Below are 17,470 nucleotides of genomic sequence, written 5' to 3'. Positions count from 1 at the left end.
ACCACGTCCTTAATATTTACACTGCACGTATGAAGTTAAGGACATGATGTCCTAAAGTTTAACAACAGAAGGTGCAAATACATGACACTTTGCCCTTAATATCTATACATCACTATGAAGTTAAGGACATGACCATATCCTTAATATTTACACAACACTCGTGAAGTTAAAGATACCATGTCCTTAACATTTACACTCCACATATGAAGTTAAGACAGGATGCCCAAAGTTTAAAATAGAAGGTGCTAATACATGACACTCTGTCCTTACTATTTACAGAACACTCATGAAGTTAAGGATACTATGACTAGCATAGGGGTATTTTTGTCTGGACGGGTAAAAGTTTATTAAAGCACCGACTAAAGAATAAATACATTTTAAATAGTTGCTTAAGAGTAAATACAACTCTAATTAGTGAGTAAATATGTATTTTCCCATAAAATAAAGAATTTAAAGTTCAATTATTTTCAATAGTAAAAATATATCATTCCTTTTGGTATTCCTTTTCGTACAGAGTAATAAGTAAAGTGCATAATCTGAATTGCAAGAGTTAGTGATACAATACCCTGATAAAATGAATTATTTTCTTGTTTCTTGCAAAAAGAGATACCATGAATAGCATAAGAATATTTTTGTCCGGACGGATAAAAGTTTATTAAAGCACCCATTAAAAAATAAATACATTTTAAATAGTTGCTTAAGTACAGCTCAAATTAGTGAGTAAATATGCATTTCCCCATATAAAATAAAGAGCAAGAGTTGTGATACAATGACGTGATAAAAGGAATTATTTTGTTGTTTCTTGCGAAAAAAGGAAGATTTGCGCGTGAAGAAAACGCGCGCAAGCACGTGGAAGGTTCTACAGCTGAGCAGACAAGCTCCTCTTAAACCCCATTTCCCTGTCCTCTCCTCTCTAAAACCCAAAAAATCAGTACTACCATTTCCTCTGTTCCTTAAACCCTTAAATTCGCCGACCAAACTTCGCTGATGACAAAATTATCGAAGCTAAATGTATCGAACCCCAAAGTCTGGGTTGTGATCGGCGTCGGTGTTGCCGGAATATTGATCCTGGCTGAAGTTCAACGGCGACGATTGAAAGCCAGAAACTCAATCAAAGAAGATTTTGGCGCGTTCATTGAACGCGTTGAGCTGCTTCCGTTTCCTCAACCACCTCCTCCTGCTGCTCCACTTCCCCTTTCTGCCCTCACTTTTGCTATCAAAGACAAGTTCGTCACACTCCTCTGTTAAATAAATTTGGCCATTTGATAAAGAACAGTTTTTTTTTTTAATTGTTCTTTTTGGACTCACATTTTGTTTTGATATTGCAATTTTGGACGTGGAATTGGTTTTAATTATTTTTTTTCCTGTACTTATAGTATTGATGTGAAGGAATCTGTGACGGGTTTCGGTAGTCCGGAGTGGAAGCGGACACATGAGGTGGCTACGAAGACAGCCATGGTCGTGACTGCTCTTTTGAAGAATGGTGCAACCTGTGTTGGAAAGACCATCATGGATGAATTTGGACTCGGGTAGCTATGCTTTTAATACTATGTATTGTTTGGCATTAATCCCTTCTCATTTTATTTGACGATATTTATTTGGATACGGAGTTTCAAAAGTTAATTTGAATCATGGGTATGTTTGGTATGAAGGAAGTCATTTGCCATGGAAAATGTTTCTTAGAAAATGTTCCCTGGAAATATTTTCCTAGAAAATGTTTTCTAGTTTTTGGTTGGTGAGTGAAATTTCCCCCCAGAGAAATATACATTAAAGATTTAACAATAATATCAACAAATGGGAGAGTGTTTTGAAGAAATTTTGGGTACTAGAGATTAATGGTAATGTCTAACTGTTAATTGAAATGAATAATATGAAGTTAGAAATTGAGATAGTTGTAAAGAAATTTTGGGTAGTAGAGATTAATGGTAATGTCTAACTGTTAATTGAAACGAATAATATGAAGTTAGAAATTGAGATAGTTGTAAGGAAAATGACTTCAGCCCACAAGTCAGAGAGATCATTTTCCTCCTTTTGATGGAAAATGTTTTTCATGAAAAATGACTTCCGTCTTACTAAACACCATGAAATGATCTCCTCATGAAATACATTTTCCTGGAAGTCATTTTCCCTCATAAACATTAAATTAATCATGAACAGTAGTTTGATAGAGAAAACATCTCATCAAAATCCAACTGAATCATTTAATGAATTTGAATTCTTACAAGTTGTGAAAGATGTATACGAATGGAATGGTAACAAACATTCTCGAATGTCTCAAAATGGAAAGAGTGTTTGAAAAGTTGGGATGGAGAGAGTATGATTTTCAGCTATATCAATGGCTATTATTGGACGCTGCACTAAGCCACTAACTCCCCCCCCCCCCGGAATGTTTCAGGGTTACTGGAGAGAATCTGCACTACGGTACTCCAACAAATCCAAAAGTGCCATCTCATATTTCAGGTGGCTCATCCAGTGGTTCGGCTGTTGCTGTTGCAGCTGAACTAGTTGATTTTGCTCTAGGTATGGTTTTTCAATTGAAGTTACAGTTATTAAGAGTCAGTGATTCAAAGTTTTCCTCTTCTTGTGTTCCCTGTTTCATTTTGATTAAGCCATAACGGTTTAAAGTATGCATATGATGCACAAATATGTTGGACATTCTTGCTGTGGTCAAGGCCTCCTCTTTGGTGCCTTCCTTTTTCTTTTTCTTCTTTTGGATAATTTAATGTCAGATTCTTTTTTCCTCATCTTAGATATGTGTGAAGTAGTTTCACCACATTTCTGACTGTACTGGACTAATAAAAGAAGACCTATAGATTTAATTTTTACGAGGTTGATTGGTTTCTGTTTAACTAGATTGGAGTGGTAACAATTTGTAAAAGGATTTGACTTCAGATTCAAAAAATTAGATGGTTACAGAGGCTGAATTATTTCAGGTACTGATACGACTGGGTGCATTAGAGTACCAGCAGCATTTTGTGGTGTCCTTGGGTTTAGACCGTCACATGGGGCCATATCAACTATTGGCATCCTGCCTGTATCGCAAAGTTTGGACAGTATTGGTATGTATAATTTTGCTATCTCCAAACTATTACCACAGTATTTGCTTTGTGACTTGTCAAAACAATGTCCAGGAGGCCAAAATCATTATCTGCAGTTGTATGTAAGCATTTAATGAAAAGGTAGAAATAGTCTCCCAGCAAAAGTCCCTTAACTTTTTGTTGCAAAACGCATTTGTGGAAACCAGGATAATAAAAAGTTCTTCCCTTTTTCATATTAGAACAGCACCAAAAAAAGGTTGAAAAGTTTTTATGCTAAATGGGATAAAAAGGAACTTTTACCTGTTCTCTTCTTTATCGTTTAAGGCCCGAATCCAGCCCCAATTTCTGATACTCTTCACAACCATAAAACTAGTTGACACAAGAACCTATTAGAACATGTGTTGATTTATTAGGCAACTATTTAATTGGTCTAGTGTAAATTAGGTGGCTTCCTGAGGAATAAATAAGTTAATGAATTAAAGGAAATAATAAAAAACTACAATATTTGGTAATACACAAGGACTTGGAAACATTTCTATTGCAAGAGCATTCCTGGATATTTTAAAGTTAAGTGTTGTTTCTAAATTTCTAAACGCGTGCAGGATCTTAGAGGATACTCCATATTTTTCAACTTTATCTTTAGCTACATCGCTGGCAACCTATTTCTGCATTCTCCAGTCCATCTTATTGGGATTTCTTCTTTGGCATTGTCCAGCTTGTCACTTATTTGTAAAAATAACGTGCCCCATCTGTTTGTCTTGTCAAATTTGTCGACTGTCCACGCCAGAAGGTATGTTTTCTTAAGGTGAATACAACGGTAAAAACTTACTCCAGAATCCTCCTCAGCGCCCCATGCCCCACATGCTAGGTCTAGTACTGTCATTAACAACCATGTCAACAGTCCACATTAGCTGCCACATTCGCAGCCATGTGAATAACCAGTCAAGTCAACTATCTACTTCTGACTGATCTAGTTAGCTGTCCAGGTCAAATGACATCTCCAATCACCTCACATCAATTGACCTGTGAAGTCAACATTTCGTGTAGTAGACATGTCCACTCAACTGCCCACATTTTTTACAAATTCCAAAGTGCTATTAATGGTTTTTTATCATGTTTTGATTCTATTGCAAAATGTTAGATTCAGGCCATTATCAAGTATAATTGGGACAATTCATACACAAGTTTGAAGTAGAGTGTTAAACTATTTCAGATTTATTAGGCAGCTACTTTATGTTATGAGGTAATTAGGTGACCACTGTATTAGTGTTAGCAACTTTTGGTGTATGGTTAGTGAAGCTATCCCATAATTAGAAGGATAGGAAATCATAGTAAATAAGGTAACTTTGTATCTGTAAATAAAATCAATAAAGACAGAGGCACCATTCTCACGCATTCTGAAATATTCAGTTCTCTCTAACCTAGTTCTTTGCACTACCATCACTATCGTTTCTTACAACGCTTTCCTTCCTAATGGCCCCCAGCGTTCGTCTCCTATTGTCGGTATTGGCCCAATAAAGTACTTTTACCATAGGTGTTCTTTCCAATCCATGCATTTCATCATTCCCCTGGAAATATCCGCTGCCCATATTGTATTCCGGCTTTCACTGCCTCTCAAGGATTGATCTTTAGGATTTGAAGGTGGACATAAAACCATCTACAGATTCTTAGCTAGCGTTTGGACATAGATTTGGTTAAAATTTGAAAAAAATGAGCTTTTGAAGATGAGATTGAATGATTTTTGAAAGTTGAAATTGTGTTTGGATATGCATTTTACTTGAAAAGAATTTGAAGTTCTGTGAGTAGAAAACTTCAAAAACTACTCTAGAGATGCTTATGGGATTTGAAGATTTTGTTTTCAAATCTGCCAAAAATGGTTAAAATCTATAAACAAACGGATATTTGAAAACAAAATTTGAAAAAAAGCTCCCAAATTCTATGGCCAAACGGGAGCTAAACTCTCAATCATTTCTTGTAACGCTTGCATCCCCTGTATTACTGTCGATGCCTATTCTCCAAATAACGTCATTGCCTTTTCTAGGAAAAAGGTTCGCAAACCTTTGGCACTTCATCTCTACGTGGCATTGGTCTATCAGGCTCTCGCTCATTGCAGGAAATTTTCTACTGTCGCATCCCTTAGGAGTGTAAGTCGTGTCTCTCTCCCTCTGTGGCTGATCATCTGCTCAGATCAACTATTGATTATTGAGTTGGTGAGCAATTCTTTCATCTACTACTAGTAGCTAATCAAACACATTCCTATGGATACAATTTTTAAATATTGGATTTTCATTCCTCCTTTTGTTCCTTCGCTGCTCCTCAACATGTGGACTATAGCGGACTTTACTGTTGTTCTCCTCCTTCCAGAGGCAGGTCCTTACCAAGTTTGGTAGATAAGATTGCATGCTCATATCTAAGAGTGAGTAGTACTTCCGTTGAAACCATATGGATTATGATTATGTTAACCTTCGATAAGCGCTGGGACCACTGCCATCGTCTTGATGTTGCTCAATGGCTATCCAATTACAAACTTGTGGCTCCCGAGTCAATTGCTCTCAGTCCTCTGCTACTCCTTTTTCGTTACCATAAAACCTGCAGAAGGTGTTCCATATTGACTAGGTTTGTGGAATCGTACTTAGGGGTGCCTGGTGGGAAATTTGCAACTGCGCGCCGTTTTGCCATCTACAGTTCTAGACATTTTAGCTGCAAATACATTTAAAATATAATGCATGAATTGAAGTGGGTTAAGGGACTATTGCAGGGAAAAAGAGATTATATTAGGTCTACAGGTCAGTCAACCTTGTATAGGCCAGTGAACAATTGAGCCGATAAATGTTGGTTGATCATATATCCTTTCATTAAATTTCCTTGAATCATAGTATCCTTTCATATTTTATTCCTTCATCTAATTGCGATGATCTATTCTTTAAAAGAATCAACAATGGACAATTTATTATGTATCACAAAAGTAAACACCAAACTAACAAAAGACACCGAGAACAAAGATATGTTCGATGACTGGTTGATACAAGAAGTTCGGTAAAAGCAATGGAGGGAATTGCGTAGTAACTACTCATGACTGAGGCGTATCTGGGTCATTTTATAAATGCCTTGGCTAAATGTGTTGATGGTAAAGCTGAAATTTCAGCTTCTGAAGTTTGATTAACTGAAAATTAAGATGGTCACTGTTATAGTAAAAAAAAAGTTTACATTGGTCTCTATTGGAAAAATGTGCAGAATTCTCAGGTACTAGTGCTAGGCATTATATCAGTTTCAATTTTTGATAATGGCAATGCCTTTATTAGGATGGTTGGCCCGTGATCCATCTGTGCTGCATCGAGTTGGACATGTTTTACTTCAGTTAGCATCAGTTGAACCTAAGAGGACAAGATGCTTTGTCATAGCTGATGATCTTTTTCAGCTGTGTGAAGTACCAAAGCAGAAGACGGTGTATGTTGTGAGCAAAGTAATAGAAAAATTATCTGGATGTAAGTTGCAGGTTGCCTTGTCCTTTTTCCTCCTAATTTAGAAGTATTACAATTCTTTGATGCAGTCATTCGGGTAGCAGATGCTGGTATTATCTACTTCCTTTGTATCACTTATTTTTCTTGTATTTGCACAGACCAGACACCGAAACATCTGAACCTTGGGCAGTATATTGCATCAAATGTACCCAGCTTGAAAGGTTTCCGTGAAGAATCAACCAACCAGCAAAATGGGATGTCTATCCTGACGGCTCTCTCTTCTGTGATGTTTCTTCTTCAAAGGTCATGCATATGCCATTCTTTGATGGACTAGTCTATTTCTTACTAGAAAGACTTTTTAAGCTGCTCTTATTATGCTTTCCACTGTCTGATAACATGTCCTGCTATGTGCCGTATCTTAGTGGTTTATAATTTAGTATGCACCAGAATTGGTTTCAGAAAATTTTGAGCATCTCATTTGCTGGATTCTCTCTTCACAAAAATCTCTGTCCACGAAAATTTCCAAAGCCCTTTCTCTCTCTCTCTCTCTCTCTCTCTCTCTCTCTCTCTTTTGGAGCGAAAGCTAATAGCATCTGGCTACAGTTTAGTTATGGCCTCCTGCATTGGGTTGACCACCTTGTGAGATAGCTGTGTTTGTCTATGTGTTGAACCTCAGGCATGCATGTGCAAAACATCGAGCTGCCCTCCAGCGTTTTTTTTTTTTTTTGATGAAGTCATAATAGATTTCATTGCTGGAATCAAGAAGATGCATAATAATACAAAAGTTAACTGTTAGCTCAATTACAAAAAGACTATTCTAGTACCAGGGAGCTAATAACGAAGTTCAAAAAGTTGTCAGGAGAATCTAAGGGGGAAAGGTAATGCCAACTATAAAGATACAAAAGACATCTAGCCTTGAGGGAATGTTTTGGAGTTGATAAACCTTCAAAACATCTGTTGTTCCTTTCTGACCATATACACCAAAAAATACTCGCAGGAATCATCTTCCAGATTGGCCTGATGGCCTTACCAACTCTCCAGTTACACCAGCACTCAAAGGCCTCTTTAGTGTTATGCGGCATTACCCAGCTAATACCAAAAATACACAAAAACATATTCCATAAGTCAGCAGCAACTGTACAGTGTAAAAATAGATGGTTGTTAGATTCAAGTTTCTGTTGGCACATGTAACATCTATTGACCATCTGGAAGCCTCTTTTCTTAAGATTGTCTTGTGTGAGGCATGCTTCATAGAGGGCTGTCCAGCTGAAACATTTGATCTTTGTTGGGAGATTAGTCTTCCATATCAACTTCCATGGCCAGTCATCAATCATGTCATTAGGAGCGTGGTTTATTTGTTGGCAAGATCATCTGCTTCTTTCTTGCAACATCTCCTGTACCGTCCTGGGTTCCATCTGCATGGAGATAGTTTGTTTCCCAGAGGTTCTCCTTTTGCCTTTTCTTTAGTGGCGTTGGAAATCTCATCTTTGAGTTCTGTAAATCCATGGGGAGCTGTGCCTTTTAAAGCTGTGAAAGTGAATACTTTATCCCTCCATATACCACTTTGATCTAAGAAGATGGTTAGATCTAAGAAGAGAGTCCACTGTTTGCTTAGCTAATGTGTATATTCTTCTTTTCCTCATCTTCACTAAAGTCTTGGTTCACCTGTAGAATAAAGAAAGCTACTTCTCTGTTCTTTGATTCAAGAAATAGTCTCAAGTTTATGGACAACTCTAGATCTGGTTCGTAGTAAACTAATTATTTGATATTCTTGCACATTAGATGATGCATAAACTCATTATGAAGTATTTGACATAGAGGGGATACTGGAATTGGAGCTGAATGGTTTCGTATTCGAAAACCCAATTTTTGATCCTATTCTAAATTGTTCTGCTGTTTCGCTAAAATTTCAATCATGACCATATATTCATCTAGCAAATGTAGTAGGATTCTTACCTTTGCTTTGTTCACTATATCTGGAAGACTTCTGTATAATTTATGATCTATGACCAAAGCAACTATGGGGCATACCAGCACTGGCAGTGTATCTTTCACTAAGCCACTTTCACCTTGAGACTCAACCGCTAGCTGGAGTTTTTCATAGCTTAAAGCACTCCACCTTGTCAATATATCAATAACTTTGTCAAAACTGCAATTATTTGGAAGTTAAGTAGCATGTGACTTGTTAAGTGATAGTTATAGTGCTGCATTTTGCACTTTTAGCAGTAAAGCACTGACAACCATCTGCAAGGTGCTGTTGATCTTCTCTATTAGTAGTAAAGCGCTGACGGATAGCAGGTAGTGGTGGGAATGTCAAACTGGATTGTTTGCCTGTAGGGCTTAGTTCAAGTGGCAAAGGTTGAGGGACTTATGACCTAGGTCACAGGTTTGGGCCCTGCGCCATGCGAACTAAGCCTGTTGTTTAAGTGGAGAAGGGTAGGGGGTGGACCAAGTATCCCCGAGTTTCGAAGGCTGCGGTCGGTCCGAGACAGATTTCTCAGTCATTAAAAAAAAATTTTAGAGGACTGGATTTTTTTTTGGGATAAGTAAATATCGAACTGGATTTATTTTTGAATTAGATAGGAGCATTTAGTATTCTCTTTATTTTTGTTGCCTTTCGAGAAAGATCGCTTTACGTGGTTCACTGTTGTATGCCTTGTAGTGTACTATTTCTCATGTTTGTCTAAACTTAGTTTATAGACATACTCAGCGGCTGCATCTGTGCTATCTCTGTTTTTTTCCTCTTCATCCTGCCTTATCTCGTTGATAATTCTGATGTAGTCGAGGCTTTGATTTCCCCATGACCATCATCTCTGTTGCTTAATTTTTCTCAGATATGAGTTTAAAACAAATTATGAAGAATGGATGAAAGCGGTGAAACCGAGGTTAGGTTCTAAAGTCTCTGCTCATGTTGCTGCAGCAATGACCTCGACTCCTGAGAATATTAAAATTCTTTACAAAGTTAGGACCGAGATGCGAGTTGCTATGCAGAATCTTTTGAAGGTATTCCGCAGCTTAAATATGAAATAAAAAATTCTTGTTTATTATGATTCCTTTTTCCTCATACATCCTCTTTTCCTACTTTACTTTTTGGGGTTGGCGTTTTGCTTTTTTTTGGGGGGGGGGGGGGGTTTGAGGTCTGAGATTTTACCACTCCATTGGTGGCAGCTATAAGGTACCATTAGCTTCTCATCTTCATCAATACCAGTTAAATGTTCAAACAACTTTGGGTACAAATGTCAAGGAAACAGTTTGAAAAGTTTGCCATGTCACTTACCACTTTAATCTCTGATGCAATACTATAACACTTGGTTTTGCATCCCATTTCATGTAACATGTTTGTTTTTTGGGTTGTCCCACAATGTTTGGCATGTACAATACATCAGAAAAAGTAGGGAGTCATTTGGTTGGCCAGAGACAGTCATCTCACATATAGTATTGGACTATTGGTGATGGGCATTTGGTTGTTAAATAGAAAAGGATTCGTAACACTCATGTATAGTTAGTGATTTGGTTACTCTCTCAAACCCCCTATGCTTCGATTTCTTTTATCCCTCAAATAGAGTATCGTGTTACAGGATGGTCAATGTCATTAACCCAATTTGTTAGCTATTCCCTTTTTATAATGCCCACTAGTATGGTTCTTTGTATTACAATTCCAATGTATCATAATCCCACTTTTTACATCCAACTATTGTATCGGCATATCTAATGGCATGTTAAAGCTATACAATCATGTATAGATTTAACTATCAAAGAAACTTTCTACACCAATTTAATAATGAGTTCAACATTACCTTCTAGACTATCAACGTATTTATCTCACAGATTCCTGATTCCCCTGCTTGACCACATGACATAAAATAATGTTTCTAAGAGTTGAATGTAAAAAAATGACCTCAATTCATTTTAAAGCCAGACAGTCTTTGCTCTGATTTTCATGTTTGTGGTATCTATTTGGTCTTCATGGAATATGCATCTCAAGTACTCACTTTTTTTTATTTGAAGAACAATAGCATATTGGTACTTCCGACGACCGCAGATCCTCCTTCAAAATTAAAGTCAAGGAAAGGTCTATCGGCTGAAGTTCATGATAGACTATTTGCCTTATTGAGCATTGCCAGTATGTCAGGTTGCTGTCAGGTAATTTCATTTGCAGTATTCAAGCATCATGCTGTACTTAGTCTTCCCCATACTTCCGATTTCTTTCCATATTTTAGTGATTTCATATTCTGTTCCTTGTTTTGAATGTCAGGCTTCCATTCCTTTCGGAGAACATGATAACTATCCTATATCCCTGTCATTTATTGCATCTCACGGGACTGATAAGTTTCTACTTGACACTGTCTTGGATATGTATTCCTCTCTTCAAGAGGAAGTAAGCATACAATCCAGTGCATCACCATTACCGGATACCAATGGGAGCATTGATGCATCTGAACTTTTGAAAGAAAAGGTTTTGTTCTCCTCTTTTTCTTTTAATATGTTAAGGTCAACTGCTTAGTTTTGTTCAACATGATTATATTCAGTACCTTAATTCTCTTTGTGGCATCAAACTGTTTTATATCCTCATCCGAGAGGGTACAAAGACCTGAAGTATAATTCACATCTCCTTGTTACAGCTTTTTAGCTGCCAGCACTGGTATTCAATATTATCTCTGATGAGCAGCATGGGGGGCACTTAAAAATATTAACTTTGACCTTCATTCTCTACTCCAAAGAAGAAGAGTCCGCTAATAAGACATACCAGAAACATTCAATTTCACAACGATTGTTGTAACATTGATTTCTAGTCGACTTGCTACTGCTAAGTGGTTACTGTAATCCTAGCAAATTTTTAATTTCAGTCTTAAGTAACAGCATATGCAATATGAAATAATGTTGTGCCTAATAGTTATCCGTATTCACTTTACTATCTTCTGAAAGTTATGGGTTCTTTCATTAGTATGTTCTTCTAATTTATCATGGTGTTCTGTGTAGGGAAATGCTGCATATAAGGGCAAGCAGTGGAACAAAGCCGTGAGCTACTATACAGAAGCAATAAAATTGAATGATAACGCCACATACTATTGCAACAGGGCAGCTGCTTACTTAGAATTGGGATGGTATGATAAAATCATGTAGAACAACTTCTTCAGTGCTTGAGGTTTTAATTTATTTATTTTACCGAGTAATTTCACTTGCAGCTTTCAACAAGCTGAAGAGGACTGTACTAAAGCAATTTCACTTGATAAAAAGGTATCAGGAGAAATTTAATTTCTGGAATTGTGCAACTGATATTAAGTGCACTCTTTTTTCTGAGTTGTACTCTAATCTAACACTCCTTTGTAATATTATTCCAAAATAATACTAGTATTCAACTAAGTTGCTCCGATACGGCAGTTTAGGTGCTGCACCCGTATCGACACAACACTAGTATGGGTTTGGGTATGGGATCCGTATCGGATTTGGTCAAACAATATTGGGTACTTTGACCACGGACGAAAAAATTCGAGAGTAGATATAATTTGATTCCTGAAATCAGAACCAAAACTAGGGTAAATCTGAAGAAAATAACATGCCTTATCTAGAAAATCAATCCTTTACTTATCTACAACTTGAGAATAAAAAAGAAATTCACTTTACAAGCTATACATAAGGTTAACTACGTGAGAGCTTAATTACCTAAGGTTAGACTCATACTATTCTACCTTTTCCACTTGTAGCTTAGGTTAATTATTCGATGCATGTATGATCCAAATGTATTCTCACTTGGCGGAATTTATTTATTTTCTTTGCAGAATGTAAAGGCTTATTTGAGACGGGGAACCGCCAGGGAATCGCTTCTCTTCTATAAAGAGGCTCTACAAGGTGAGGTTATGGTGTTTGATATCTCCCCATCACTATGAGCTCTCCGGAGCTAATGACAAGGACAATTACCAAATTTAACTTAGTCATGTCATGTGAATTTTAGAAGTTGGTAGCTTGATATAGATTTGTACTACATTTGGGGGGGGGGGGGGGGGGGTCTTGGGATGGCTTCCTATTTTCTGGTTCTGCTGCTATTTTGTTTTTAGTGCCTTGTGTGTCACGAAGATGAATGTGGCAAAAATGAGAATATTGAGATGGATGTGCGGGTACACCAGGGTAGATAAGATTAGGAATGAAGTTATTCGGGACAAGGTGGGAGTGGCCTCTGTGGAGGACAAGATGTGGGAAGTGAGACTTAGAGCCTGTTTGGCCAAGCTTCTAGGTCAAAGTACTTTTTTTTGTCAAAAAGGTACTTATTTGAAAATATGAGGTGTTTGGCCAAAACCGAGAAGTGCTTTTAAGCAGCAACAGAAGCAGTTTTTCTGCTTTTGGGAAGAAGCTACAAATTCTAGCTTCTTTCAAGAAGCAGAAGTAGAAAATTAATTTTTCAAGACAAAAATATCCTTAGTGTAAAATTATATTTCCTAAATCATCCCTTATTAATTTAACCTTTACGTTTTTTCTGTCTACCATCCCTTTCTTTCTCTTTTTTATATTTACTGTATTTTTATTTTTCTTCTCTTATTCCTATTTGGAATAATCTCTCTACTATAAATAGATATCTTCTTTTCTCTTCCGCCGTTTCTTCTTAGTCTCCTATTACTCTTTGAAATAACAAGGCTAATCACCATATCCAAGCACTTTCTTCATAAGGTATGATTTATATAATTACATAATATTATTTATGTACTTATATTTATATTGTTTAAATCTTGATATATATTACTTTATGTCTTATACTTTAATATAATTACATAAAAATTTAAAAATAATTAAATTCTCTTATAATAAAATATTTAAGATTTCTCTTTTTTAAATAATGCTAATGTAAAACTAATTGTTATTGTCCTTTACCGTAATTTGACACTCAAAAGTACTTTTTGGAAAGATTGGCCAAACACAATTCGCTTATCAAATATCGCAAAAAGTACTTCTCAAACGAGTTGGCCAACACAAACTGCTAATCTATGAAAAAGTATTTTTCGAAAAGCGCTTCTGAACAAAAGTACTTTTCAAAATAAGTAGTTTTTGTTAGCTTAGCCAAACGCGTAGATGGTTCGGACATGTGAAAGAGGAGAGGCGGTGATTGCCTAGCAAGGAGGTGTGAAAGGTTGGCCTTGGAGGGCCTTTAGAGAGGTTGGGGTAAGCCAAAGAATTACTGGGAATAGGTGATTAGGCAAGACATGGCGACGCTCAAGCTTATCGAGGACATGACCTTTGATAGGAAGGTGTGGAGGTTGAGAATTAAGATAGAAGGTTAGGTAGCCTAACGTCTACCTTGTTCATACCAGTAGTTTTAGTGCATTACTTAGTGCTAATCTTGTATTTCTTATTCTCAGATTTCTATTATTACCTGTCGATTCTTGCGCTTTCGTTTTCTGATTGCTTTGCTGTGTTACTGCTTGTTGTTATTTCCTGCTTTTTACCTTTCTTGAGCTTTTTTATCTTCTTTACCTTTATATTTTTCCTAAGCAAGAGTCTACCAGAAACCTCCCTACTTCCGCAAGGTAGGGGTAAGGACCGTGTATACACTACCCGCCCAAGACCCCCAATGTGAGAGTCCACTGGTTTGTTTTTGTTGCTGTGTTGTGTTGTGTCACGGGGCAGCTATTTAAGTAGCAGTAGGTGCGGACAGCACCTCTGCACCATTACTTTTGGCTCGAAGCTCTCACTATATACATAAATATAATGTGTGCGTGTGTGAGTAAAATATTAAAGTTATAATCAATTTGTAACCACTTTCCCATTGACCATATTATTCACTCTAATTTTTTGTGTCACTTCCATTTTTTCATGGTTCATGTTAAACATGAACTATATTTCCTTTTTATCTTTGTGATATCGAAAGTAGAACCATATTTGTTGAAGACACTTGTAAAATTGCACAGATATCAGTTTTAGGTTGATGGTGTATCCTCGCCAGAGATGGGCTTCTGTTTTCCTTTTAGTTTGGTTGTTTATTAATTTACTGTGAATTTGGATATTCCAGATTTCAGACATGCACTCGTTCTGGAACCGCAGAATAAGGTTGCCAGTCTGGCTCAAAAGAGACTCAGAAAGCTAATTAGTTGATCAAAAGTGGTATAAGATGATGAGAGGGAATACTCCTAGAGGAAGATTAGCGGATTGATTTTTTGCTTCTTTCTTTACCGCTTGAGGCCGAGGATAATCTACAGGGACAAATTTTCCTGAGAATGCTTGGCTTGGAAACCAAGCTTCAAAATAGAAGTGCATGTATTTTCTCATGGATATATCGTTTTCGTTGTCAAGTGTCCAAATGTAATTAATTCATCCATTGGTGAAAAATGGTGTTACCATTGGCTATAAATTATCTTGCTGCCCTTCCCCTGTCCATTTGATTAACAGAGTTTACAAGGATAAACTTTGGAGCTGGGTTTAAACGTTGGATGCAAAGACATGGTATTCTCATGATTCAAGAGAAATGTGACTATGTTGTCTACTTTTATAGCTATCCGCGTACTTCAATATATTGTGATTTTTTAAAGAAAGAAGTAGGTGTTTAGACATAAATATTGTGATTTTGTAAAGAAAAAGTAATATTTGAAATTAGGCTGGAAAATGATATTTGAAATTTGAAATTATGTTTGGACATACATTTCACTTGAAAAAAATGTTGTAATTTTGTGGGTGAGAATTTCTTTTGAAATTATGTTTGGACATGCATAATACTTTTTGGTTTTTGATAAAAGTCTTTTTCGAAAAATCTTTAAAAACTTATAAAATTTTATGGACAAATATGATTTTGAAAAATATTTTGGAAAATAGGAAAAATCTAGGGACAAACAAGTCCTAAGTGTGTTTGGTGTAATGGAAATACCTCTTGAAAAATGATTTTCTAGAAAATAAGTTACTTTTTGGTTTGCCTGAAAAAGCTCTTAAAGAAAAGGATATGTTCTCGAAAAGGTAAAAAAAAAAAATATCTGTGGTAGACGTCATTTTTCACCGCGACTATCTGAATTGTTGACGATACACCATTGCTTCACTCAACAGTTGAACGATACATCATCACTCATTAATAATAAGAAGTTCATCAAGCACTATTTGATTACTCGTTAACAATATTATCAAATAAGATATCTATTACTTACTAACCAGGTACTGGAAGATACTTCTAAGAAACTAGTTTCTTAAAAAATAAGTCATTTGGTATGGGGAAGTTAATCACTGGCATTGTCATTGTTTGTTAAAAATCCTTGTTTGGGGATTTTTACATACTTATACGCTATTTGAAATCTTATTACTAAAATTGTCCATGTTTTGTTATTTACCCGACCTACACAAGTTTTGTTTACAAAATATATACATTCCACCTTAAAAGGTTTACCTAAATGCAGCGAGTACTTCAGGCCCATTAGCTGATCCATCAGATTCGAGAATTTAGTGGGCCCTTGTCTTCACTTTTGGGTACAATAGCCCAACTAATGTTGCAGAAGAACGTGTCTGATGGAACCGACGCAAGTCCACACCACTCTTTTTTGACTCCTTTGTTTATTTTACCTTAAAAAGTAAAAAAGCAACAAAAAGTACTAAAGCATTACACTCTTGAGGAGGAAATGATCAAAATGGTCCCTAATGTATAAGGGTTGGACTATTTTGGTCCTTGATATACACCCCTTAACGGGAATAGTCCTTAATGTATGTAAAAACTGGATGTTTATGATCTTATGCCCTAAAACTAACAGTTCCTCCTCATGTATCCGTTAAATTTAATGGATTCAAAGCACAAGAGTCCCCACCTTCGATTCCCAGAAAGTTGAGGATAAGATGCTACTTCATTTTTTCTCGGACAAAACTCGATTCACATGGCTGCAAAATACCACGAGTGCAGCCATCCGAGATTTGCCAAGACGTGGGTTGGATATTTCAGTTCCCGATTTTGTTACTTGAAGAAGTTAGAAAATAGCTAAAGAAAGATCGGGGGCGGCCGACGTATTTTGGGGCCTAAAGCCAAACATTAATGAGGGGCTTTAATATTTTTAATTTTTTTTTTATTATTTGAAGTCAATTTTTCTAGCTTTTTTAGATGCAAAGTTACTAATAATTTTCTTATAATCAATTTCTCCTAATAAGTCTTTCTCAATTGACAATATAGCTAACCCATTTAATCTCTCTTGAGGCATTGTTGATCTTAGGTAAGATTTTATCAATTTTAATTTTGAAAAGCTTCTTTCCGCTGAAGCAACGGTAACAGGAATTGTTAACATTATTATATAAGCAATATATGCATTTGGAAAAGAATCAAGTCTCTTTATTTGATTGAGTATATCGATTAAACTATTATCTTCTACTTGTACTATTTCCCTTAATACTTTCAACTCAGAAAAAAAATCTAAACCATCAATATCAGATTGATTATTATGCTTTAAAAAAAATTCAAGATTAACGCAATGTGTTTTTAAATTTTCATCATCTAGTGATCTTAGTTTTTACTGCTAAATAGAAAACCAAAAATATTTTCATATGCTTCAAATTGTTCGAATCTATTTTGAAGTGAAAAAATAGCCTTGTCTACTATGTATAAAAAGTAATCAACTCTAAAGGACTCTTCAAGAGACTTTGAGATTTCATTATCAACATTCTCATCAAATTGTTTCTTCCTAGATATCACACGTTTCTTGCGAAATTCGGGTTCGATATTCATTTCAAATGCAATTTCCTTGGCAGAAATCATAGCAGTTGCAAATCCTTCTTCTCTATATTTGTTAAAAAAAGAAATTAAACCTTTTAATTGATCTATGGCAACATCAATATGCATGTCTTTTGACTGCATACTTTTGCTAACTGAATTAACAGCAAATAATATATCATACCAAATAGTCATACCCAATAAAAATTCAAAATTTTCGAGTTCATATGTTACTAAGCAACTAGCTTCACTTTTAGTTTTTGGATCATCACTAATTTCTACTAATTTCAATAAAGCATCTCTTATTTGTGGAG

General features: G+C 36.0%; 1 protein-coding gene across 1 annotated transcript; it reads left to right on the top strand.

Annotated features, from left to right (window-relative positions):
- On the top strand, window positions 887-14,977 carry LOC109229082 (outer envelope protein 64, mitochondrial). Its single transcript, XM_019394396.1, has 13 exons — window positions 887-1,226; window positions 1,377-1,529; window positions 2,396-2,520; window positions 2,934-3,059; window positions 6,341-6,523; window positions 6,658-6,802; window positions 9,334-9,502; window positions 10,508-10,642; window positions 10,755-10,955; window positions 11,480-11,604; window positions 11,686-11,737; window positions 12,280-12,349; window positions 14,499-14,977. Exons 1-13 carry the CDS (start codon window positions 988-990, stop codon window positions 14,579-14,581), a joined length of 1,806 nt encoding a protein of 601 aa, XP_019249941.1. The 5' UTR covers window positions 887-987; the 3' UTR covers window positions 14,582-14,977.

Source organism: Nicotiana attenuata, chromosome 7, assembly GCF_001879085.1.
Source record: "Nicotiana attenuata strain UT chromosome 7, NIATTr2, whole genome shotgun sequence".
Classification (NCBI taxonomy): Eukaryota; Viridiplantae; Streptophyta; class Magnoliopsida; order Solanales; family Solanaceae; genus Nicotiana; species Nicotiana attenuata.
Note: the sequence above shows the minus strand (reverse complement) of the source record. Positions and strands in the feature narration are given on the sequence as shown.

Excerpts from the sequence above, each read along its gene's own strand:
- LOC109229082 (XM_019394396.1), top strand. The coding sequence starts at position 988 with ATGACAAAATTATCGAAGCTAAATGTATCGAACCCCAAAGTCTGGGTT. Across the intron at positions 1,530-2,395 it reads ATGGATGAATTTGGACTCGG|GGTTACTGGAGAGAATCTGC; the intron begins GTAGCTATGCTT and ends GGAATGTTTCAG. Across the intron at positions 11,605-11,685 it reads GCTTACTTAGAATTGGGATG|CTTTCAACAAGCTGAAGAGG; the intron begins GTATGATAAAAT and ends TTTCACTTGCAG.